The sequence below is a fragment of the Mauremys reevesii genome, linkage group 18 (assembly GCF_016161935.1).
Source record: "Mauremys reevesii isolate NIE-2019 linkage group 18, ASM1616193v1, whole genome shotgun sequence".
In the NCBI taxonomy this organism is placed as follows: domain Eukaryota; kingdom Metazoa; phylum Chordata; order Testudines; family Geoemydidae; genus Mauremys; species Mauremys reevesii.
The window spans coordinates 29,588,037-29,612,988 of NC_052640.1; the positions used below are offsets into that span (position 1 = coordinate 29,588,037).

Genomic DNA, 24,952 nt, shown 5'->3' on the forward strand with positions numbered 1-24,952 from the left:
TATGATTTTGTTAGTTGTTTAAAAAAAGCCTCCTCCACCTCTTCTTCCTGGTTACGTGGTCAGTAGTAGACCCTACCATGACATCACCCTTATTTTTTATCCCTTTTATCCTTACCAGAGATTTTCAACAAGTCTGTCTCCTAATTTATCTTAACCTCAGCCCAAGTGTATAAGTTTTTAATATATAAGACAACACTTCCTCCCTTTTCCCCCTGTCTGTCCGTCCTGAGCAAGCTGTATCCTTCTATACCAATATTCCAGTCATTCCAGTCCAGTCTCTGATTCCAGCTATGTCGTAGCTGTATTTATTAACTAGCATTTCAAGTTCTTCCTGCTTATTCCCCATACTTCTCATATTAATTTACAGACATAAGATATTGATTTGATTTCCTCCCTATGTTCTTTCTGGTCTTTCCCTTTCCTGCTATAACGGCCCATGCTCCTCACAGACTCCGACCCTTCTTCCAGGTCTCCATGTTTTGGACTTACCAGTGGGCTTCTGTCACCTGCCCTCGTAGAACCTAGTTTAAAGCCCTTCTCACAAGGTTAGCAAGTCTGTATCTAAATATGCTCTTCCCCTTCCTCGATAGGTAGATCCCAACTCTGTTTATCAGTCCTTCTTCCTGGAACAGCATCCTGTGGTCAAGGAAGCCGAAGCCCTCCTGGCAACACCATCCTTGCAGCCAGGCATTCACCTCCAGGATGCATCTGTCTGTGCCTGGGCCCCTACCCTTGACCGGAAGGATCAAAGAGACCACCACCTGCACTCCCAACTCCTTCACCCTCCTCCCAGAGCCCTGTAGTCACTGATGATCTGCTTAGGGTTGTACCTCGCAGTATCATTAGTGCCCACATGGATGAGTAGCAGGGGGTAGTAGTCAGAGGGCCGGACGGTCCTTGACAATCCCTCCGTAATGTCTTGGATACAGGCCCTAGCAGGCAGCGTACCTCCCGGGATGCCATGTCAGGGTGACAGATGGGTGCTTCCATCCTCCTCAGAAGAGAGTCTCCAACCACCACTACCCTACATTTCATCATGGGAGTGGTGGTTGCGATCCTCCCAGCCTTGGAGGTACATGGCTTCTCCTCCTCCACCTTTGGGGATGATTCCTCATGGCTTGTTACCAGGGCAGCATAACAGTTCTTCATCATTATGGTGAGTAGGTTGGGAGCAGGGGTGGAGCACTGCCTGCTGCCAGAAGTAACCAGCAGCCAGTGTCCTCCCCATGATAGAGCCATATCCTCCTCCCCTAGTGGTGTGACAGCAGTCGTCTGTAGCTGGATAGCATCCTCAGCCTTGGAGGTCTCCATATGAATACTCACAATGAATTCCTCATGGGCATGGATGCTCCTCAGCCTAGTCACCTCCTCCTGTAGCTCTCCCACCTGCTTCCTGAGAGATTCCACCAGCAGGCACCTTTCACGCTGGAAGGTCCCCCCAGCCTGGCTCTCAGAGTGGGAAATGCAGGCCACAGTCTCTGCAAATCTGGACCAGGATCTGGGTAGAGGCATCCATGGCTAGGTTCTCTGTCTGGATACAGGTTCAGGTGGAGGAGACAGGAGCAGCGATGGCACAGGCGAGGTGGCCCTTCCTAACCATTATATTACAACTCCCTTTCAAACTCCCCTGTTCTCTAGCTCCCCTTGGTCGCTCAGCCTCTGGCTTTTAAGCCTTCTCTCCTAGGTCAGCCCTACCCCCTCGTTAATCTCACAGGGGAGCGTGATCACAAGGCTGATTGAGGCTGATCAAGGATGATCCAGGGAACAAAGGCTCAAAGACCCACAATCTCTACTGACCCACTACCCATGGTGAAGGCATCCAGATGCTCTAGTAATGGGGCCATATTAAACACACTGGATAGATTTTGTTCTCCAAGTTGCTCCCGTAGATTTCGGAGGAGATGCACATGACGTGCTCTCTCTCTCTCTCAAGGATACTTGACTTATGTTCTTTGTTGTTTTCCTAAATCTAAACCAAAGTCCAACTTAGACTCAAGCCAGCGGTAACTCTGCTCCTGGAATGGTGTTTTGGAGGGTGGCTGCTGATGCTGGCGGTTGCAATTCTGACCCTCTCTTAGGATGTGAAGTACATTGCCATCAGTGGGTTCTTATTCCTCCGCTTCTTCGCTCCTGCCATCCTGACACCCAAGCTGTTCAACCTCCGCGACCAGCATGCCGACACCCGGACCAGCCGCACACTTTTGCTACTGGCCAAGGTACCCAGCAGGGTGGAAGGGTGGGGGAGAAGGGGGGAACCTCCTGCTTTGTGCTGTTTGACTGCTTGTCTGATCCCTGTGAGGCATTGCTGTAACATGTCGGAGTGCCTCGACTAGCACCCTCTCTTAGTGGGGAAAGCCACAGAGGGCAAAATAAGCCCAAGTCTTGTGGGCAGGGTTCTCAGCTGGTGTGACTCAGCCCTGGTTTCAGTGGAGCTGTGCCAGTTTGGAAGATCTGGCCAAGATGTCCCTTGTGTCAAGTTGTGACCTGGTTCCAGCCTCTGAGTACCCTCGTGGAGAGAAGATTCATGGATTCTTCATGGATTCTAAAGGGTTCTTTAATGTATCAGAGAAAGGAGCAAGAACCAATAGCTGGAAGCTGAAGCCAACTTCACATTAGAAATTAGGTACCACTGTTTAACTGTGAGGGCAATTAACCATTGGAACAAACGGCCAAGGGAAGTGGTGGATCCTCCATCTCTGGCTGTCTTCGAATGCAGCTTCGCGGCCTCTCTGGCAGCTGCTTTAGCCAAACCCAACTTACTGGGCTCAGGACAGGGGTAACTGGGTGAAATGTAAAGGCCTGTGATCTACAAGAGGGTAGATTCAATCTGATGGTCCCTTCTGGCCCTAAATTCCATGACTCCCTTAAAAGAGGAACTCCGTGTGTCATAGCAAGCCATCAAACCTCACACCGCCAGGTATAATCAACCATCCAGCTGCAGATAAAGGCCTAGCCCAGCGCCCGTTCAGAGCAAAGGAATGGCTATTGTGGCCATTGGATTAGGCCACCAGAGCAGTTATCCAAAGGGCGGCGGGGGGGAGGGGGGCAGGATGAGCCCTGCCTGGGTGCATGGGCAGAGAGGGTTTGCTGCAGCTGGTGTATTTCTTAGCATTCTGCAGATGGTTGTTCTGGAGGGAGCCCTGGCCTGTGGGTCTGTACTAGGGCCTGTGCCCAGCAGCCTGACAGCTGGTCACACTCACTGATCAGCACACCTGTGGGGAAGGGGCAGCGATTAGACGTGGGGGTGATTTCTTGGTGGAAAGTGTTTGACATCTTTTGGGGCAGACGAGCAGCCAGTGTAAATTGCTGTAGCCCCATTGAGCTCAGTGGAGTGGTGCTGCGCTGGGCCATCCATGGAGCTGACCCATTGTTTCTAATCACCCCATCGAGCTGGGCCCTATCAGTGCTGTGTTTGGGAGGCCCAGGCCCCCCTGCAATCTGGAGCTGCCCCACCCTGTGTTGTAAGGTGCAGTTGAGTTGACCCTGGAGCTGAGCCGCCAACATGGACCGTGGGCCGAGTGAGCTCACGTGCACCTCAGTCACCCTGCCCTCCGTGAGGCCTCCCAGGAAGGATTCCCTGCCCCAGGCCAACTCCCTCTTACACACAGTCAAAACCACTCTGGGCTCAGCTGTGATTGGCAGTTCGGTTGCGCCACTGCCACTGCATGCGGGTGGCTCTTCCCCCAGAGTGGGGGCTGGCACCCCCCTGTGCTGGATTGTGGCAGGGTGAGAGGTGGGGCAGGGGATGCTATCCAAGGCCAGACAGGCCCTTTGTGACTTTAGTCTCATCCAGGCCATATTACTTCCCCAACATAATGCCAGACAGATCTTTTTAAACAACGTCCAACCCTGATCTAAAAATTGCAAGTGATGGAGAATCCACCCAACCCTCAATAAATTTTTCCCATGGTCAGTTACCCCAAGGAGTGGGAGTGAATGTTCCAGAGAACGAAGGAAGGTGGCAGCAGGGGTGGGGGAGATGTAGGGAGGGATGAGGGGGGGTGATGTGAGGGGAAGGAGAGAGGAGAAGAAAAGAAGTGGGGGAGTAGGAGAACATAAGAGTGGCCAGACTGGGTCATACCAAAGGTCCATCTAGCCCAGTATCCTGTCTTCCGACAGTAGCCGATGCCAGGTGCCCCACCTTCTGGCAAACAGAGGCTCGGGACACCGTTCCTGCCCATCCTGGCTAATAGCCATTGATGGATCTATCCGCCATGAATTTATCTAGTTCTTTTTTTAACCCTGTTATATAGTCTTGTCCTTCATAACATCCTCTGGCAAGGAGTTCCACAGGTTGACTGTGTGTTGTATGAAGAAATACTTCCTTTTGTTTATTTAAACCTGCTGCGTATTCATTTCATTAGGTGATTCCTAGTTCTTGGGTTATGAGAAGGAGTAAATAAAACTTCCTTATTTACTTTCTCCACACCAGTCATGATTTTATAGACCTCTATCATATCTCCCCTGGTCGTCTCTTTTCCAAGCTGAAACGTCCCAGGCTTATTAATCTCCCCTCATATGGAATCTGTTCCATACCCCTAATCATTTTTGTTGCCCTTTTCTGAACCTTTTCCAATTCCAATATATCTTTTTTGAGATGGGACGACCACATCTGCACACAGTATTCAAGAAGTGGATGTACCATGGATTTATATAGATGCAATATGATATTTTCTGTCTTAGTATCTATCCTTTTCTTAATGATTCCCAACATTCTGTTTGCTTGTTTGACTGCTGCTGCACATTGAGTGGATGTTTTCAGAGAACTATCCACAATGACTCCAAGATCTCTTTCTTGAGTGGTAACAGCTAATTTAGACCCCATCATTTTATAGGTATAGTTGGGATTATGTTTTCCAATGTGCATTACTTTGCATTTATCAACATTAAATTTCATCTGCCAATTTGTTGCCCAGTCACCCAGTTTTGAGAGATCCTTTTGTAGCTCTTTGCAGTCTGCCTGGGACTTAACTATCTCGAGAAGTTTTGTATCATCTGCAAATTTTGCCACCTCACTGTTTACCCCTTTTTCTAGATCATTTATGAATATGTTAACTAGGACTGGGCCCAGTACAGACCCCTGGAAAACACCACTATTTACCTCTCTCCATTGTCAGAGAAAAACAGAGTTCTCACTCTCAGGTTGGGTGCAGCAAGTCAGATAACACTTTATTTTCTCTAGCAATTGCATGGAGGGAGAGAGCTAAACAGGTCTCTCTCCAGGTAAACAATTCCAGCAAGTATTTATACCTTTTGTTACATACAATAATGAGCAACAGCTGCATTTTGTTTATACATAGGTCATCTTGATATCTTATTTTTCTTACTTCTATTTAGACTATAGTCTACATTCCATACTTATCTAACACAGGGTCGCTACCCTTCTCACACAGTTCTTTCCCACTCGCCTCACACAATCCTCGTTTCTACAAATCTCGTGTTATTAGGATTACAACTAGCCTGACTCTTGCTCACAGAGGGGACTGTTTGCATTGAAATCCCCTTCAAATCCCTGTCAGTTCTTGCTCTACTTCCACACACCCCTTTTGTGCTTCTAGCACAACAAACATTCCTAAATCTCTATTTGCATCAAGCCTTAGATTTCAGATTCTACATCAAATGCTTCAACCTTAGGGGTCTTGATTGGATGCAGTGACAATGCATGATTAGCATGGACATGAAAGATATTACTATTATCACATCCTTTACAACAACAATAACATAATCCTAAACCAAATAACAACAAGTAACATTCCCACAGTAATAACGTGATCGGGTGGTTGTACAGTTTTAGTCACAAAGCACAATACATCATACTTAGTACATAAAGTAGACGCTATAAGCTGTACGAAAGGCATACTTTTCAACTTGATATATATTTTGAAGCATATGAATTTGCCCTTGTAATTCAGAGATTCTTTGAACCTCTGGTAACAGTGAAAGCAAATTTTGAAACCGATCAAATACTAAACTAGTCCAATTAAAGGGTATCTGAAACCTAAGGACTACTTGTAAAATTCTATCCACAGGCCAGTAAATAATATGATTGCCTGTAGCAGTAGTGAGATTAAAATGTATATCTCGCAAAGTGGTGGCCTCAGCATACACACAGCTATCATTAGCTTGAAAAAGTAGGTGTCCTGTCAGGGTAGTTCCTTGTCCCATACCTTCCCACCAAACTTTGTCAAACACTGTGACAACTTTCACTTGCTTCAATTTCCTTACACACTAAAGCTGCAGGGTTTCCAAGGGCCAAAATGTCCACTGACTCCCTATTCCAATCCAAATACCAGGTGTTATTCCAGGAGCACTAACAACAAATTGGCTAGGCATTACCAGGTGGTCTAATCTCCCAGATATCATGGTGAATAAGAGTAGGTTAGATAAATGTCTATCAGGGATGGTCTAGACAGTATTTGGTCCTGCCATGAGGGTAGGGAACTGGACTCAATGACCTCTTGAGGTCCCTTCCAGTCCTAGAGTCTATGAATCTATGAATAATCCAGTTCCACATGCATGCTCCCCATGGGCATGGCAGGATTTGGTATGTGGGAGCCCACACCCCTCCTACTGGCCCATATGCTTGAAAGGAGCACTGCGAGTACTTGCACATCCATCCTGAAGATCTCCAAGTACGTCTCCATGGCCACACATCAGATGGCATTCCTGAGGTATCTGTAAGGGCAGTGGGCCATGCCTCATGCTCGAGATCACTCCAAATGGCCATTAGCTGGTCATTCAGGAAATCTTGAATCTCTGAACATGGCAAATCCCACTGCAATGTCTTCCCAGCCTCAGTGATATTCAATACCATCTCTGTCAGCAACTTCTGGGTCATTGAACTAAGGGCAGAATAACATGTCACTCACCAACTCCAGCCTGTACTTAGGTTAGTTGTGCTCTAGAAATAAGGCCTGTGGCTTTTTCTAGTTGCCCTAATTTCTCATCATGTTGTTGGCCCTTAAGAATATTCCAAATTGCTGCTGCACTATTTGCACCATCCCATAAGTGTCCAGCTAAGCCTCTTTTCTTCCTAGAGGAGACTTACATCTGTGCCCTTTGCTGTGCTAGCCAATAGCATTTCCCTTGGAGCAATTTGGATACATGGAAGTGATTTGAACATTGGATAGCGGCAGGGTAAATTTTACAGTCCCTAATGGGGCATTAATTATTGTTTTTCGATGTCCTAGTACATCTCTTTCGGGGGTAGCATTATACCACATCTATTATTTTAAATATTCTCAGGTACTTTAGAGAGGCATTAAAATTAATAGCATAGGAAGGGGTATATTGTACTATGGTACAGGTTAAATTATTAGTTACTAGGAGGGATTAGTTGGGGGAGTCATAGCTCAGTGATTTGAGCCCTGGCCTACTAAGCCCAGGGTTAGGAGCTCAATCCTTGAGGGGGCCATTTAGGGAACTGGGGTGAAAATCTGTCTGGGGATTGGTCCTGCTTTGAGCAGGGGGTTAGACTAGACACCTCCTGAGGTCCCTTCCAACCCTGAGATTCTGTGATCATTTCAGCACAGATAAAATTTCCAGTGGCAGAACACACTCTCTGAGTATGAATCTGGTTATTTACTAATTGGGTAACCAAATCAATAAGGAACCTTCCCCCTGATATACTACAGACCCCCTGAAATGGCCATTATATCAATCCCATCATAAAACCTTAATTTCAAATTCTTGAAGCTCATTTGTGGTGATGTCATATACTTTTATCTCCTCTGACCAGTCTTTTTCCACTCAACTGTTCACTTATATGGGATATCCTGAACCTTAAAAAATATTTTTTTTCCAAACAGTATTTAAATAAATCACTAAAGTGTGAAGGCCTTTGCCATTGGCTTTTGTCAGATATATGGCATTGTCTGTATTTGGATGTATTACAGGGGTAATAGTGCAATGGAGGAGATAGTGGCCTTTGGTATTTGTCATTTAAAATCCAGTTAGGGAGGGCAATACATGATGAAAGCAGTTAATCAAAAACACAGGTTGCAGCCTGTAAAATAACCCCCCAAATCCAATCAATACCACATTCCCAAGCATGGGTCCCACAGGTTTTTCCTGCCTGTGTATAATTCTTTGTTTCTTCACCAGGGTCACTTCTTAATGTCTTTTGTAGTTAGGAATCCCTGGACTTTGGCAATTTCAGCAGAGCGAGTGTTCCTTCTTCTTTCCTGAAGCAATTGTGGCTCAGCATCTTACAGGGGAGAGGTTACCAGCACATCACCCTGTAGTGCTTTGGTTTCTGTAGCAAATACTGAATGCAGGTTAGCTCTGTCAGTGGACAAGGGAGAGGTTACTAGCACTTCACCTTGTCCTTTTTCCCTGCTGTCCAGAAGGCACAGCAGAGCTAGAAGGAGAAATAGGCTGATCATCAGTCGGAGAGTCATCTCCAGGTGGAGGGTTCTTTTTGCAGTGAGAAGCGTGGGTCCAGGCAGTCAGTCCTTGGCACGTCACAGCAGTGTTGGTGGTCAGCCGGACTTGGTAAGGGCCTTTCCAGCATGGAGCCAAAGCAGTCTTTCATGGGTGGACCTTTACATAGATCCAGTCTCCTGGTTCCAAGGAGTGGCCAGGCTACTGGGGTCTTTGGGTAGCGCTTCTTTACCTGTGAGAAAAGAAACCTAACACATTTCATTAATGCCTGGCAGTGTTTTGCAGATTTTACAGCTGTTTGGGCACATTCAAGCCCCTTCTTTTCTTGGTTGTCAGCCAAGTCTTAGCTGTGAGCAGTGTCCTTCAAAGGGGCCAGCGTCTTATCTTTGGACTGAGCTTTTTTGCTTTTTTTTTTTTTAGGTTAACTTGTTCTGTTCTTTTTCCTTCTCCTCTTCTTGGCTTCTTTTAAGCTACAAAGGATACAAAGGAAACTTAGAATCATAGAATCTCAGGGTTGGAAGGGACCTCAGGAGGTCATCTAGTCCAACCCCCTGCTCAAAGCAGGACCAAACCCAACTAAATCATCCCAGCCAGGGCTTTGTCAAGCCTGACCTTAAAAACCTCTAAGGAAGGAGATTCCACCACCTCCCTAGGTAACTCATTCCAGTGCTTCACCACCCTCCTAGTGAAAAAGTTTTTCCTAATATCCAACCTAAACCTCCCCCTCTGCAACTTGAGACCATTACTCCTTGTTCTGTCATCTTCTACCACTGAGAACAGTCTAGATCCATCCTCTTTGGAACCCCCTTTCAGGTAGTTGAAAGCAGCTATCAAATCCCCCCTCATTCTTCTCTTCTGCAGGCTAAACAATCCCAGTTCCCTCAGCCTCTCCTCATAAGTTATGTGTTCCAGCCCCCTAATCATTTTTGTTGCCCTCCGCTGGACTCTCTCCAATTTATCCACATCCTTCTTGTAGTGTGGGGCCCAAAACAGGACACAGTACTCCAGATGAGGCCTCACCAGTGCTGAATAGAGGGGAATGATCACATCCCTCGATCTGCTGGAAATGCCTCTACTTATACAACCCAAAATGCCATTAGCCTTCATGGCAACAAGGGCACACTGTTGACTCATATTCAGCTTTTCGTCCACCGTAACCCCTAGGTCCTTTTCTGCAGAACTGCTGCCCAGCCATTCGGTCCCTAGTCTGTAGCAGTGCATGGGATTCTTCCGTCCTAAGTGCAGGACTCTGCACTTGTCCTTGTTGAACCTCATCATATTTCTTTTGGCCCAATCCTCTAATTTGTCTAGGTCCCTCTGTATCCTATCCCTACCCTCCAGCGTATCAACCACTCCTCCCAGTTTAGTGTCATCTGCAAACTTGCTGAGGGTGCAGTCCACACCATCCTCCAGATCGTTAATGAAGATATTGAATAAAACCGGCCCCAGCACCGACCCTTGGGGCACCCCACTTGATACCGGCTGCCAACTAGACATGGAATCATTGATCACTACCCGTTGAGCCCGACCATCTAGCCAGTTTTCTATCCACCTTACCGTCCATTCATCCAGCCCATACTTCTTTAACTTGCTGGCAAGAATACTGTGGGAGACTGTATCAAAAGCTTTGCTAAAGTCCAGAAATAGCACATCCACTGCTTTCCCCTCATCCACAGAGCTGGTTATCTCATCATAGAAGGCAATTAGGTTAGTCAGGCATGACTTGCCCTTGGTGAATCCATGCTGACTGTTCCTGATCACTTTCCCCTCCTTTAAGTGGTTCAGAATTGATTCCTTGAGGACCTGCTCCATGATTTTTCCAGGGACTGAGGTGAGACTGACTGGCCTGTAGTTCCCTGGATCTTCCTTCTTCCCTTTTTTAAAGATGGGCACTACATTAGCCTTTTTCCAGTCGTCCGGGACCTTCCCCGATCGCCATGATTTTTCAAAGATAATGGCCAATGGCTCTGCAATCTCATCGGCCAACTCCTTTAGCACCCCTTCCACTCTTCACTCATACACTTTTTCCCAACAATGAAAACATGCACATTGCCATTATACAGTACTTTAGTCTTCTTATTTAACGTATGCCACATACACCCTTCCAGTAAAATAACTTTATTACAGGGCTTTGGAGCAACAAGCCAGGACAAGCACACCCACTTTTGAGGAGTCCACTCGGTACAACCTCAGGTGTCCAATGGCTTTCCTCCCTCCCCAGCCCTCTGGCTAGAAATCTGAGGTAGCCAGAAGGATCCCATGTGCAATATGGGGAGTGGGTTAACCTTTCATGTCCTTGCTTCCAAAGACTGTTGGTGTGCAAATTTTAACAATTTTTTCAATTAAAAAATCTGGCCAATGAAGTTTCTTTTTCTTACTTAAGCAAATGTATTAGACTTCAGTATATCACATTTTCTTGATATTCTCCAAACACTTTATATTCCAAGTTGAATAAAACAAGTATCTGCATTTTGATTTTACCCTTCTATTTGATTTTGAACTAGATTGTCCTATGAAAATATTAAACATAATAATTCTGGCCACAAGACAAACACCACAAGACAGGACATAAACCACAGAACATAACTCCTATTGTGCCAGTAAATGCATGGTATGTTGATTGCTTTTCAGCTGGCATCAGTTTTCTCTGATTTCCTGAAAGACAAAAAGAACATAGGGAAAGTTGCCCTTCTGGGCAGTCAGTCATTGCTTAAAATATTTCCTTTATATACAAATGCCCTTGTTGATTTCAGGCAAAACAGAGGAATTACCCCATATTTTCTTGTATTTGTTTCATAGGCAGCCCAGCTTTCAGTGGCTTCTACCTTATCAATTAAATAATTTCCATTAATAGAGATGCTTTCTGGCTTGCTTCTGGATCCAAAGCTATCCACAGCTTAAAGACTCTTACTTAAAAGGGACACAATTGTTTTTACCAGAATTTTGATTGCCTTTTACTTTTAACCCCTGCTTTCAAAACACACAGCGACTTGAAAAAGACAACACAACCTATTGTGGCTCCCTTTGGAGTTCTAATATGATTTTAATTAAGTAGCATGGTGGGTTTGCATTTCTTTTACCCCGATACAATATACACTGCACATGTTCAGGGGAAAATGCACATTCCCTCCACTATTCAATTTCCACAACACTAGCCACATCAATTTCTACACAAGGTGTAACTGTTTCTTTTGTGCTCACAAAATCTCCAGCAAAGTGACAGCTCGACCACACAGAGTCTTGTCCTTCTCTCTTTACCAGAGCTCTTTAGGGTGACCAGATGAGAAGAAGAAAATATCGGGACACATTGTGGGGGCGGGGGAGGGCCCTCCAGCAGAGCAACAACAACAAAAAACGCTGAGTGCTGCCAGCGAAGCAAAATATCGGGACAAATTGCGTCCCGACCGATCTTTGACAAATGCCTAAATATTGGGACGATCCTGATTTTATCAGGATGTCTGGTCACCCTAGAGCTCTTATCTGCTATTTTGTTAACAAAAACAGATCTAAAATCTTTTCCCATTCTCCTGGTTTTGACTGCCCTGCTGCAGCCACAACTTTGGTCTTTATTTAAAAACATTTTAAATCTTGTAAAGCATTAAGTTACCTTAAGGGTTAAATGCTAAATACCAAAATTAAAAACACTAATTTCCTGTGTCTGGCAAAAATATTTCTCTGTTTTGCAACTTTAAAACAACACCAATTCATCTCAAACCTATATACAAAGATTGTACACACCGGCAGTGTTCTTTTAGCAAATTCGACAAACTTATTCATAGTCAAATGATTTCACTTAAATAACCGCTTTGCTTGGATTATTTACAGACATTCCTTCGGAAAAAGGCCCATTTCTTCTTCAGAATGGCTGCAAAGAAACCAGGAATTTTATTTAGCATTTTACAAAATTCAACTGCTCGATTTCCTCTAGCAACTACAGAGTTAACTTCTGACTCTTTTTCCTTAAATCACTTGCTTATTTCCCAGAACGACACCCAATCAACTCAGATTTTACCATTCCAATTATTGTTCCAGGGATTTAAATTTCCCATTCCTGTAATTACCTACTCCTTTTCTTTCACGATGCCCTCCAAATTTCCAACCTGTTTTCCAATCTCTCTATCTGTTGCCTGCCCACTTGGGCCCGATCCTGTTTTTCTCGCTGAACCATCCCTTTCATGGGCACCAGCTTTGTTCCACTACCAATTTAGCAAGGAGGGCAGGCTTCTCAAATAGCCCCCACCCTTCCTGGTCTCTTCCCTTAAACATTCTTACTCACAAGGCTACCCAAGTCCTCCCTCGTGAGGTTTGCCACCTGGCAAGGCACATGGCCAATTGGAGTCTTAACTATTCAATTTATCTATGTTTTCAGTTGCTCAATTTTTCCTAGGTGTCAGGTACACGTCTCTTTCCTTCTCCCTAACTCCTGTATTGCCCAGTCCTGCTACAACCAGGGGTAGAGCCACTTGCAACCCTTCCCCGTCAACCGGGGTGGAGAGAGGAATACTAAACCCCTCTCTGGTTCCTACACCTACTGCGGCTGAGAGACTGCACCTTTAATCATGCAATTCTTAACATATAATATCAACAGTACCAAGCAAAGCAAACATAAAATAACAAGGGCAAGCAAATAGATGGTGTGCGTTCTGCAGGGCTCCCCTCTTACTCAATTTTCCACCAAAACTGTGACAGATATTTGTTGCCAATCTGCTTAGGATCTCAGGTGATCAGTCTGAGACGGCAGGACCGTTCGGGGGTAAGATACAGGAACACACCATGTGACTGAATTTTAAAGCTTTATTAATAAACTAATAATACAGCAGTGAGTGCAGGAACTGCTTTCATGTCACTCAAAGGAAGAAAGAAGTGTTAATGCTCAAACCCTGACCCACTTTCATACTCACAAACATGCTGCCTGGGCTGGCCATGGCATGGAGAGACAGGGGGGTCTGGGGTCTTTTGGGCGTCCCTTTCAGAGACCTTTGCTCGGTATTCCAGTCCAGGCCGGCTGACTGTGGCTTCTTCAACATCCCCAAACCACATCGGCTCCAGGGACATGAAGCTCGGTTCCTCCTTTCACTGTTTCGTCTGTGTTTTCCATCTCTGCAGCCTCTAAACTGTGTTGTTTTCTATGCTTGGCATGGTCTGTGTCAATTCTTGCCATTGAATGCAAAGCAGCTTTCTCTTTATCTCTGGGCCAAGTTGAATTTCAAATTAACCCGTTCCTTTCCTCAATAGACAAATAGCTCCCACTGTGTGTCAGAGGCTTTTTGGTGATTAAAAAACTCCTCTGAGATGTATGATCTTATCTAGATTGAAGGTACCGTCTAGTGGGAATTGTTTAGATGGATTATCATGCATGTAAAAAATTCCAGTTTTCTAAATACCTGCAGGTTCTAGGACCATAATGCTTTTAACCAGTTTCCGATCCATGAGAGGACCTTCCCTCTTATCCCATGACAGTTTACTTTGCTAAGAGCCTTTGGCAAGGGACCTTGTCAAAAGCTTTCTAAAAATCTAAGTACATTATATCCACTGGATCCCCCTTGTCCACATGCTTGTTGACCCCCTCAAAGAATTCTAGTAGATTGGTGAGGCATGATTTCCCTCAAAAACCATGTTGACTCTTCCCCCACAACTTATGTTCATCTGTGTATCTGACAATTTTGTTCTTTACTATAGTTTCAACCAGTTTGCCTGGTACTGAAGTCAGGTTTACCGGCCTGGGTAATTGCAGGGATCACCTCTGGAGCCCTTTTTAAAAATTGGCGTCACATTAGCTATCCTCCAGTCATCTGGTACAGAAGCTGGTTTAAATGATAGGTTAGTAGTTCTACAATTTCACATCTGAGTTCCTTCAGAACTCTTGGGTGAATACCATCTAGTTTTGGAGACTTGTTACTGTTTAGTTTATTAATTTGTTCCAAAACCTCCTCTAATGATACCTCAATCTGGGACAGTTCCTCAGATTTGTCACCTAAAAAGAATAGCTCAGGTTTGGGAATCTCCCTCACATCCTCAGCTGTGAAGACCAATGCAAAGAATTCATTTAGTTTCTCCACAATGGTCTTATCACTCTTGAGTGCTCCTCTAGCATCTTGGTCATCCAGTGGCCCCAGTGGTTGTTTAGCAGAATTCCTGTTTCTGACCTACTTAAAAATTTTTTTGCTCTAACTTTTTGAGTCTTTGGCTAGCTGTTCTTCACAGTCTTTTCTGGCCTTCCTGTTTTTACACTTCATTTGCCAGTGTTTATGTTCCTTTCTATTTTCCTCACTAGGATTTAACTTCCACTGTTTAACGGCGCCTTTTCGCCTCTCACTGCTTCTTTTACTTTGTTGTTTAGCCACGGTGGCACATTTTTGGTTCTCTTACTATGTTCTTTTAATTTGGGGGATACATTTAAATTGAGCCTCTATTATGGTGTCTTTAAAAAGTTTCCATGCAGCTTGCAGGGATTTCACTTTTGGTGCTGCACCTTTTAATTTCTGTTTAACCAACTTCCTCATTTTTGTGTAGTTCCCCTTTCTGAAATTTAAATGCTGCAGTGTTGGGCTGCTGTGGTGTTTTCCCCATCACAGGGATGTTACATTTAATTATATTATGGTCACTATTACCAAGCGGTCCAGCTATATTCATCTCTTGGACCAGATCCTGCGCTCCACTTAGGACTAAATCAAGAATTGTCTGTCCTCTTGTGGGTTCTAGGACTGGCTGCTCCAAGAAGCAGTCGTTAAGGTGTCAAGAAACTTTATCTGTGCATCCTGTCCTGAGGTGACATGTACCCAGTCAATATGGGGATAGTTGAAATCCTCCATTATTATTGAGATTTTTATTTTAATAGCCTCTCTAATCTCCCTGAGCATTTCACAGTCACTATCACCATCCTGGTCAGGTGGGCAGTAATATATCCCTACTGCTATAGTCTTATTATCAGAGCATGGAATTACTATCCATGGAGATTCTGTGGTACAGTTTGGTTCATTTAAGATTTTTACTTCATTTGATTCTATGCTTTCTTTCACACATAATGCCACTCCCCCACCAGCACGACCTGTTCTGTCCTTCTGATATATTTTGTACCCTGGTATTACTGAGTCCCATTGATTATCCTCATTCCACCAAGTTTCTGTGATGCCTGTTATATCAATATCCTCATTTAATACAAGGCACTCTACTTCACCCATCTTATTATTTAGACTTCTAGCATTGGTGTAGAAGCACTTTAAAAACTTGTCACTTTTTAGCTGTCTGCCATTACATGATGTAATTGAATGGGACTTCTTTTCATTTGACGGTTTCTCGTCAGATCCTACCTCTCTCTCTCTTTCCCGCCTCCAAGCTTCCCAGACCCTCCCTGAGTCCCACCCAAAACCTCCCCTCCTCCCCTTTCCTTTTGCTCTGCTGGGGGTCCAAGGGGAGGCAGGAGGAGGGGTGTGAACATCTCCCCAAATTTTCCACCTCTAAGACAATGCATGCAAGTTCTTGCTGCTAGTCTGTACTACTCAGAGCCAGTGCCAGGCAGGCAGGTCCCTGCCCCAAGGGCAATATACAGGCAAAGGGAAGGCAGCATAGATGGCATCTGATCATCTCCATTCCTGTAGCCACTGGTCTGGTTTTTCCTGGGATGCTTGTGGCCTGGGATGGTACTGACCCTGTCCAGCAAAGGGTCCCAAACCCTTGGTGGGGCTTGAGCCAGGCTGGAGAGACGTCCTGCAGATCCCGTGGCTGCACTGTGACCCTCCTCGCTGCTCCTCTCCCTGGCAGGCAGTGCAGAGCATCGGCAACCTCGGCCTGCAGCTGGGGCATGGCAAGGAGCAGTGGATGGCTCCGCTGCACCCCTTCATCCTTCCCAGCATCGCCCGCGTCAAGGATTTCCTGGACAAGCTCATCGACGTGGACAGCGAGAGCGGTGAGTCCCTGATGCACCAGGGGGCGCTCTCAGGGCCGCCCCCTTTCCTGCCCTGGGCTTGCTGCAAGTATTGATGCTGCCGGGTGCAGAGAGGGCGGCGCTCAGCACAAGGAGGCTCTGGCCTGGGTGGTGCCTCTGGGTGCCACCAGCGGGCAAAGGGAGAGCGGTGTGGGGCCCACGCCAACCCATCTCAGGCAGCAGGGAAGTCATGCCACAGTGCAGTGGCCTCAGCTCCCCGAAGCCGCATCGCGACCGCAGCTGGGCAATCGGGTGCCTGCAGCACCTTTGGGAGCAGACAGGGGGTCCCTCCCATCCCCCAGCCAGAGCCACCAAAGTTGTTAGACTCCTTCTTCCATGGACTCTGTAGGACCCTAAATCCCTTGGTGGAGCTGGGCCCTGAATTCCGAATCCTCTGTCCAATCGGTTTGCAAGCTAAGCTGTGCGTCTGTCGCCATTGGTCAGGTCAGGCACATGGTGGAGTTTCTGCTCTCTGACCGGACAACCATGGAAACGTTTCTTTGCCTCGAAGCTCAGTCAGTCGAGCGTTTGCTGGAAGTGGGTGCAGTGGGGCTTGCGCACAGTCACTGCACTAGCAGGGCAAAGAGGCGACCATCTCTCACGTGTGACTGGCAGGATGTCACGGCAAGATACGTCAAACTGACACCCAGCTGATCGTCTGGCCCCTCCCATCCCTCAGTCCTGCCTGGCTCTGGGCCAAACCTTGGGAGGGTTCAGGGCTTCCTAGGAGGTGTCTCCAGCCCACACTCAGCTCCAGCACCATTGCCCCTTTGGTGTCCCACCCCTGCGCTTCAGTGAGGGAGAGACAGCCCCCATCTCCAGCCAGAGGGAAGGGGGGTGGTCTGGGCCCCTGGGCGAGGTGTGGGAGTGGGCTGTGTCTTGCAATGTGAAGAGCAGCCATGGCTGGGATCATAGAATAGAATCAGAGAATCTCAGGGTTGGAAGGGACCTCAGGAGGTATCTAGTCTAACCCCCTGCTCAAAGCAGGACCAACCCCAACTAAATCATCCCAGCCAGGGCTTTGTCAAGCCTGACCTTAAAAACCTCTAAGGCAGGAGATTCCACCACCTCCCTAGGGAACCCATTTCAGTGCTTCACCACCCTCCTAGTGAAATAGTGTTTCCTAATATCCAACCTAGACCTCCCCCAGCTCAGTGCACTGACTCGATCCCATGTGACAGCTGCATAATGTAGCCGTCAAAGCGGGTGAGTCTGCCGGGCTCGCTCAGGCTTAGGCAGGGAAAGAGCAGAGAGGGGCTCGGCAGGGTGACTGTCAGGGTGTGCAGGGCTCCTGTCCCAGGGGGCTGCCCCAGAGAAGGTAGGGCAGGGAGCCCTGCTAGCTGCTGTCCAATCTCTGGAGGGGGACGAGCGCATGCAGGGCAGTGGATTGGGAGGGTCCCTCTCTCAGATCCCTCAGCTGTGTAGGAGCCCAGGCCCTTGCTGTCTTCTTGCCGTGCAACCACGGCCTGTGACCTGGAGGAGCCGCTGGTCTGTCCTGGAGCGAGAGCGCTGGCACTGTAGCCCGGACTCTCTCCCACCCTCCAGGCACCAGAACAGAGCCCAGACCCTCTCCCACCCTCGGGAAGGGGGGCTCAGTCTTAGGATTCCATCTCCGTGCTGCCCCGTGCTGAGGGACCGATCCCAGATTAAATGAGCATGGAGGCTGGGTTCTCTGCCTGTCCCCGGAGTGGGGGACCCTTGGGTACCAGGAGACCAGCTGCTTCCTCTTGAGATCAACTGAGTTACCACGGCCTCACATGCCACCCCAGCCATCTGGAGCCCTGTCCGTGCTACGAACAGCTCCTGTGTTGTGGGCCCTGGACACAGCGCGATAGCGTCGGGCATGGGGAGGGCATGGGCTGGTCTTGCAGCGGGCGCTGGCACCCCACCTTTACCTTGCCGTGGGCACAAGGTGTAACTCAGTTAATTTAGGCACCTCCACACTTTCCCAGCTCCTAGGGCTCCAGGCCACCCGTACCCAGTTCCTAGGGGTCAGGGCATAAACTTCTGTGGGTTTGCGGGGCCTTTTACCAGTGAAAGAGCCTTACGCAGTAACATCCTTATCCTATTTATTAGCAGTTACCTAAGCAGAACACACACACTAAGCGTTCAGTGCTCACCACTCCCCATAATCAGACGAACTTTCCCTAGTGCCAGCCAGGAGCAGGTTGTCCAGAGACTCCAGCTTCTGCACGATGGAGTTGGCAGGGTGTTGAGGTCTGGCAGCTCTGATCGTGGGCTGTGCCCTGGAGCTGGTTCCCAAGAAATTCCTTTTGGACCCGTTATTATAGTGAAACTTGAGTCCTGCTTAGCTCTCCCGTCACCAGCTGTTGTAAACTAAAGTCCTGCAAAGCAGCATTTTTCACCCAGCCCAGCCCATTACCAAACCACTCTGTACCCAACCACCCCCACCACCGGAGCTTATTTAAATCTTGCAAAATTAACGCTGCACCAGGCAGAAACGATCAAAGGACCAGACAGATAAACAATAGAGAAGCAGGGACCATGGAGGCAAAACAATAGACGTAGAGATTCCACAGTCACAGCTGTGAGGCGACTCCTTGCCAGACAGATGCTGTCAAACAAACTTTTCCCTGAACGTCTTACGAGCTGTTTCTTTCTCTGGTGATGCTGGGCACTATTAGGACAGGATTCTCCTTACCAGCCCACTATGACGTTGTTTTGATGCAATTTAGATGGAATGTGAGGATGTGACTTTCTGCTGCTTAGCTCATGGCTGCTGCTGGCCTCACGTGGCTGGGCTCAGCCCGGACAGGTTCCAAAGCACACCCAGCGGCAGAGTCCCTGTGGCACAGCTAAGCACAGCTCAGTCCCATCTCTGCGCCAAGGCCGGGTGACACTCGAACCATGCAGGGCGCTGGGCTGGCCGTGGCCTGGCTGGTGCAGAACAGGGAGTTGTGCAGGGCCAGGGGTGAGCACAGCGGGGAGGCGTTGTGGGCAGGGAAGGACGTTAAAGGACCAGAGCCAGCTTATTATCCATCCCGGTACAGCACACCTGGGCCCTCATCCCAAACACACTAGAGTCAGGCCATTAGAGGAGCAGCCCATGTTCCAGCCTCTCTCACAAGAGTCAGAATGCAGCTCTGAGTCCCGGGAGCTCTCGCCAGCTCTGCCGCTGCCCCTCAATCCCCGCTGTCCTGGCACACCCATCTCAGCCGGGTGTAAGTAGGTGCCCCACAGGTCCCACTCAGTGCCAGATCTGCCTTTGCTCCTTTCCCCTTCTGGCTGAGCCAGGCTGGAACCTTTCCCTAGGGCTTCTGCAGAGGCTCCGGTGTGCCCCTTTCAGCCCTGCGGGGGCAGGTTCGGCTGAGACTGGGAGCGCCCCACACTGATCTGACTCCCGAAGCGCCGCCTGGGCTGGAAAAGCTTGGCCAGCTCACGTGTTTGTGCACCCCAGGCTTTCTGGGCCTGTTTGGAAGCGGAGCAGCTGAAATCCCCTGCGACTGACTCCCAGGAGAGCCAGCGCAGTTCCAAAGGGCCGGGCAAGGGGTGAGATGGGCTCCGCTCTCCCTGTCTCTGGACCCGCCCTGCCCATGATTACTAATTCAAATGCAGAGCTTTGTGGAGAGTCCTGTGTGGAGGGCTGGGATCAGGAGGAAAATGGTGCCCCCTTCTGGGGAACACTGTGTGTGCTTCAGCCATTGGAGAATGGGCCGTTCCTGCCATTGAGCCTGGCTCTGGGGGGCCCAGGGACCAGGGGCGGCTCTAGGAATTGCACCACCCCAAGCAGGGCGGCACGCCGCGGGGGGTGCTCTGGCGGTCGCCGGTCCCGCGGCTCCGGTGGACCTCCCGCAGGCGTGCCTGCGGATGCTCCACCGAAGCTGTGGGACCAGCGGACCGTCCGCAGGCACATCTGCGGGAGGTCCACCGGAGCCGCCTGCCGCCCTCCCGCGGGACGCCGCCCCAAGCGCACGCTTGGCGCGCTGGGGTCTGGAGCCGGCCCTGCCGGGGACAAGGGGGATCCCGGGACGATTGTGGATCTGAGTGACCAAACTGCCCTGAACGATTCCTGTGTGTGCCAGGGCAGCCAGTACCCCAGCCCCACGGCTACCTGCGCTCCGGGCCCGCTCTGATTGGTGTCAATGACTGACTGCAGAAATCTCAGCTCTCTTGGCTGGGGCCGGGGGTGCTGCAGGGGCAGATCACTCGGCCCCCTGGGAGGGGGTGGGCTGGGGGGCAGCCCATCTCCCTGTGCTTGGCCAGGGATCACTCTCCTCTGGGATGGGCAGAGAATCCAGCCTCCCCCTCATTTAGCCTGGGTCTGCCCACAGGGAGCCCAGCATTGACTGTGGGTCATCGCCCTGGCCTAGGGTGGGAAGGTGATGCAGCCCCTGGCTTCACCAGGATGCAGGCACCAGAGCGCACCTCTCCTGGGTCCAGGGGGTCGTTGTCGGGCACAATCAGGCCTGGTGCAGGTGCTGGCGTTTCCCCAGGCAGACGGACGGGGTAACCCCACTCTCCTCTCCACCCAGCGGGCAAGGCCCAGCCCCGGACGCTCTTCCACCCCTCGGTCACCATCAAGGAGGGCTACCTGCACAAGCGCAAGGCCGAGGCGCTCCACCTGCTCCCGCGCTTCACCTTCAAGAAACGCTACTTCTGGCTGAGCAGCGAGACCCTCTCCTACGCCAGGTCCCCAGAGGGGCAGGTGTGTCCCCCTGTGCCCTCGAGAACGGAGACCCGGGCGCTGCCACTCGCTAGGGCCAAGCTCCGGGACGGGAGGGTCATGCTAGCGGGAGGCAGGCAGAGCATGGACGGGGTCTCTGCTGTGGAGCTCTGCCGGCGCCCCTCAATCCCAGTCTGCCCCCCCCCCACTGCTACACCAGCCCTGGGCTCCCCTTCCCCCAGCTCAACCTCAATCCCAGTCTGCCCCTCCACCCCCGCTGCTACACCAGCCCTGGGCTCCCCTTCCCCCAGCTCCCCTCAATCCCAGTCTGCCCCCCCGCTGCTACACCAGCCCTGGGCTCCCCTTCCCCCAGCTCTGCCCTCAATCCCAGTCTGCAGCCTCCACCCTACTGCTACACCAGCCCTGGGCTCCTTCCCCAGCTCTGCCAGTGCCCCTCAATCCCAGTCTGCAGCCCCCACCCTGCTGCTACACCAGTCCTGGGCTCCCCCTTCCCAGCTCTGCCAGCGCCTCAATCCCAGTCTGCCCCCACCCCGCTGCTACACCAGCCCTGGGCTCCCCTTCCCCCAGCTCCCCTCAATCCCAGTCTGCCCCCCCGCTGCTACACCAGCCCTGGGCTCCCCTTCCCCCAGCTCTGCCGGTGCCCCTCAATCCCAGTATGCAGCCTCCTACCCTCGCTGCTACACCAGCCCTGGGCTCCCCTTCCCCCAGCTCTGCCGGTGCCCCTCAATCCCAGTGTGCCCCCCCACCCTGCTGCTACACCAGTCCTGGGCTCCCCCAGCTCTGCCGGCGCCCCTCAATCCCAGTCTGCCCCCACCCCGCTGCTACACCAGCCCTGGGCTCCCCTTCCCCCAGCTCTGCCAGTGCCCCCCAATCCCACTCTGCACTGCCCCCCTCCACCCTACTGCTATGCCAGCCCTGGGCTCCCCCTTCCCCCAGCTCTGCCGGCACCCCTCAATCCCACCCTGCACCAGCCCGCCCCTGCTGCTACACCAACCCTGGGCTCCCCCCAGCTCTACCAGCACCCCTCAATACCACCTACCCCTTTAACTGCTGTACCAGCCCTGGGCTCCCCCTTCCCCCAGCTCTGCCGGCACCCCTCAATCCCACCTGCCCCCATTTCTATGCCAGCCCTGGGTTCCCCCTTCCCCCAGCTCTGCCGGCGCCCCTCAATCCCACCTGCCCCCCCATTTCTATGCCAGCCCTGGGTTCCCCCTTCCCCCAGCTCTGCCGGCGCCCCTCAATCCCACCTGCCCCCCCATTGCTATACCAGCCCTGGGCTCCCCCTTCCCCCATCTCTGCCGGCACCCCTCAATCCCACCAGCCCTCCACCCGCTCTACCAGCCCTGAGCTCCCCACTGTTTCTTCGTGCAGGTTCGCTCCTCCATCCCCATCCAGCGGATCTGCGCCGTGGAGAGGGTGGACGAAAACGCCTTCCAGCAGCCACACATGATGCAGATCATAACGCAGGACAAGGAAGGGCAGCTGCGCACCATGTACATCCAGTGCAAGGCGAGTTCCCGCCAGGGAGGGGGCCCAGTGCAGCAGGGCCCTGGCTGCTGAGCCAGCACCACCTGCTGCCCAGTGTGCGCTGAGCGCCCCCTCTGGGCCAGCTCGGCGGGGGACAGGGCCTGGCAGGACCCCCACCTGGGGGCCTTCGTGCTTTAGTTCAACCCACGGTGGCCCCTGGTGCGGCCGCGGTGTCAGTGGGCCCCTGGGATTTGGAGCCCTGGGCAGTACCACCCAGCTACCAGGCTGGGCTTGTCGGACAGGGGCAGCAGAGGGTCTGTTCCGTTGCTTTAACCGAGGCCATTGCCAAGCTGGCCATGACATGAGAAAAGAAGCAGGGGGTGAAAATCTGGATGAGTCTCATCCAATCCATGGATCACACTGCAGCCTGGAACAGTCTGTGCTGAGGTGTGGATGGGGAAACTGAGGTACCAAAGGGGGAGGGACTTACCCAAGGTCACCCAGCAGGCCGGAGCCAGGTCTAGAACTCGGGGGGGGGGGCGGGGGAAGCGGCACCATCCTCCCTGGCTGAGGCTCCCCTGTCTCCAGCAGAATGTGAACGAGTTGAACCAGTGGCTGTCGGCCATCCGCAAGGCCAGCATCTGCAATGAGCGCATGCTGCCCTCTTGCCACCCGGGTGCCTTCCGGGGCAACCGCTGGACCTGCTGCCTGCAGCCCGACCGCACAGGTAACTGGCCCCTGCCAGCTACAGGCTGCTGCAAATTCAGCCCACTGGGCTTTGGCAAGGGAAGGGGCTTTTTCGACCCAGAGACCGTTCTGTGCTGCTGCTTCTCCGCTTGGGGATAGGTGGAGCCCTCTGAGGGTTGGGAGATCCAGGCCCCCTCCCCCTATAACACCCAGCTCATTGCACCTGCACAGCTCGAGGTACTTCACACGGGACAGCGCTAGCCTTACCCCCATTGCACAGATGAGAAACCGAGGTACAGGGCAGGGAAATGACTGCCCGGGAACCGAACCCAGGTCTCCCAAGCTCCACTCAAGTGCTCAATCCACTGGCGCAGCACCTGGGCCTGGGGGAGGGTGGCAAAGGCCACACATCAGCCCCAAGCAGCTGTTAACCCAGCCGCCTGGTGGCAGAGCGGCCTGGCGGGAGCCCTGACCTGGCTGGAAGGCTGGATCTCCCTGACCCATGGCCTCGGGGGAGATGGGGGAGAGGGCTTCCCTGGAGGCTGATTGGCTAGTCAGGAGCGACCCGCTCTGCTCCTAGACCCTTGCAGGCAGGGCCCCAGGCCCACCCCATACCCTGCATGGCAGCCCCTCCTGCCAGCGCCTCAGGGCTCGTTGGAACAGTCCTTTCTGTCCTGCCCCCAGTGCGTGGCTGCAGCCGGACTCACTCTGCCATGACCCTGGGGGACTGGAGCGACCCCCTCGACCCGGATGCCGAGACCCAGATGGTGTACGGGCAGCTCTTGCTGGCGAGAGACAAGCTCAGGTCAGTGCAGCTGCGGGGCGAGGGCAGGTAACGCCAGTGCAGGCAGGCTGGGGCAGAGCCATGGCCAGGAGTTGTGCATGGTGGGGGCAGTGGTCACCCTGTGGCCGGCATGGTGCGGGGGACTTGCCATGGAGAGGGAAGCCATGGAGCCTGGGGCAGGGAGGAGAGCTTGGGCCTGGGAGCTTTTCCCCTGTTCGAAACACATTCCTTGGACACCAGAGCAGGGGCTACTCCATGTCTGGGCAGGATCGGGGCCCCAGGGAGAGGTGCTGAGTTCTAATCCTAGGGCTCAGGGCGTGGCGGGGGGGGAGTCAGGGTGGTTCTGAGGGGATGGGGCTGGTTTCAGGTGCCCCCCCTTGCAGGTGCTGTTGGCATTAACTCTGGGCTATTAATTGCCATCCCATTCCCCTTCCCCTCGTCTCTCTGGAGAGCTGCTGGGGGGAGCCCCTGCCCCGTCTCCCGGGGAGGAGGGTTTGGGTTGCAGCTGGCATTGATCATTAGCCCAGTTATCTCAGCCTGCAGCAGGTGCCACTTTCTTCGGGGATCAGCCCCTGCTCAAACACTTGTCCCCGGCATCCTGTTCCACCCCCAGTAGGGGGCAGCGCCAACCTGACGCCCTCAGAGTAGGGCGTGAGCGGGACTGGAGTGCAGCCTCTGGCTTCAGATGGCCCCTGGCACAGGTGAACGGGGGGAGGGCTAGCTCAGTGGTTTGAGCTAAACCCAGGGTTGTGAGTTCAATCCTTGAGGGGGCCATTTAGGGATCTGGGGCAAAATCAGTACTTGGTCCTGCTAGTGGAGGCAGGGGCTGGACTCAATGACCTTTCGAGGTCCCTTCCAGCTCTAGGAGATGGGTATAGCTCCATTAAAAAAAAAAAAAGAAAAGTCACCCTGCCTGGCTTCCCAGTTCCCACCACCAGAGGTCTCCCCTCCCTAAATTGTTACCCTTGAGAGAGCCCTTATACAGTCAGCAGCTGGAGGAGGGTTACGGGTCTTCCTCCTGTGGCCTAAGGGGCTCCTTGGACTGGGGGATCCCTGCACCCCA

General features: G+C 51.3%; 1 protein-coding gene across 4 annotated transcripts in view; it reads left to right on the top strand.

Annotated features, from left to right (window-relative positions):
• RASAL1 (RAS protein activator like 1) overlaps positions 1-24,952 on the top strand; it is a 115,667-nt gene that overhangs the window by 83,563 nt on the left and 7,152 nt on the right. For all 4 annotated transcript variants that reach the window (XM_039505117.1, XM_039505119.1, XM_039505118.1 and 1 more), the window contains 6 exons: positions 2,079-2,216; positions 16,144-16,288; positions 20,800-20,972; positions 22,323-22,460; positions 23,010-23,145; positions 23,790-23,910. In XM_039505117.1, the coding sequence (XP_039361051.1) occupies positions 2,079-2,216; positions 16,144-16,288; positions 20,800-20,972; positions 22,323-22,460; positions 23,010-23,145; positions 23,790-23,910 (851 nt within the window). The remainder of the gene's footprint in view (positions 1-2,078; positions 2,217-16,143; positions 16,289-20,799; positions 20,973-22,322; positions 22,461-23,009; positions 23,146-23,789; positions 23,911-24,952) is intronic.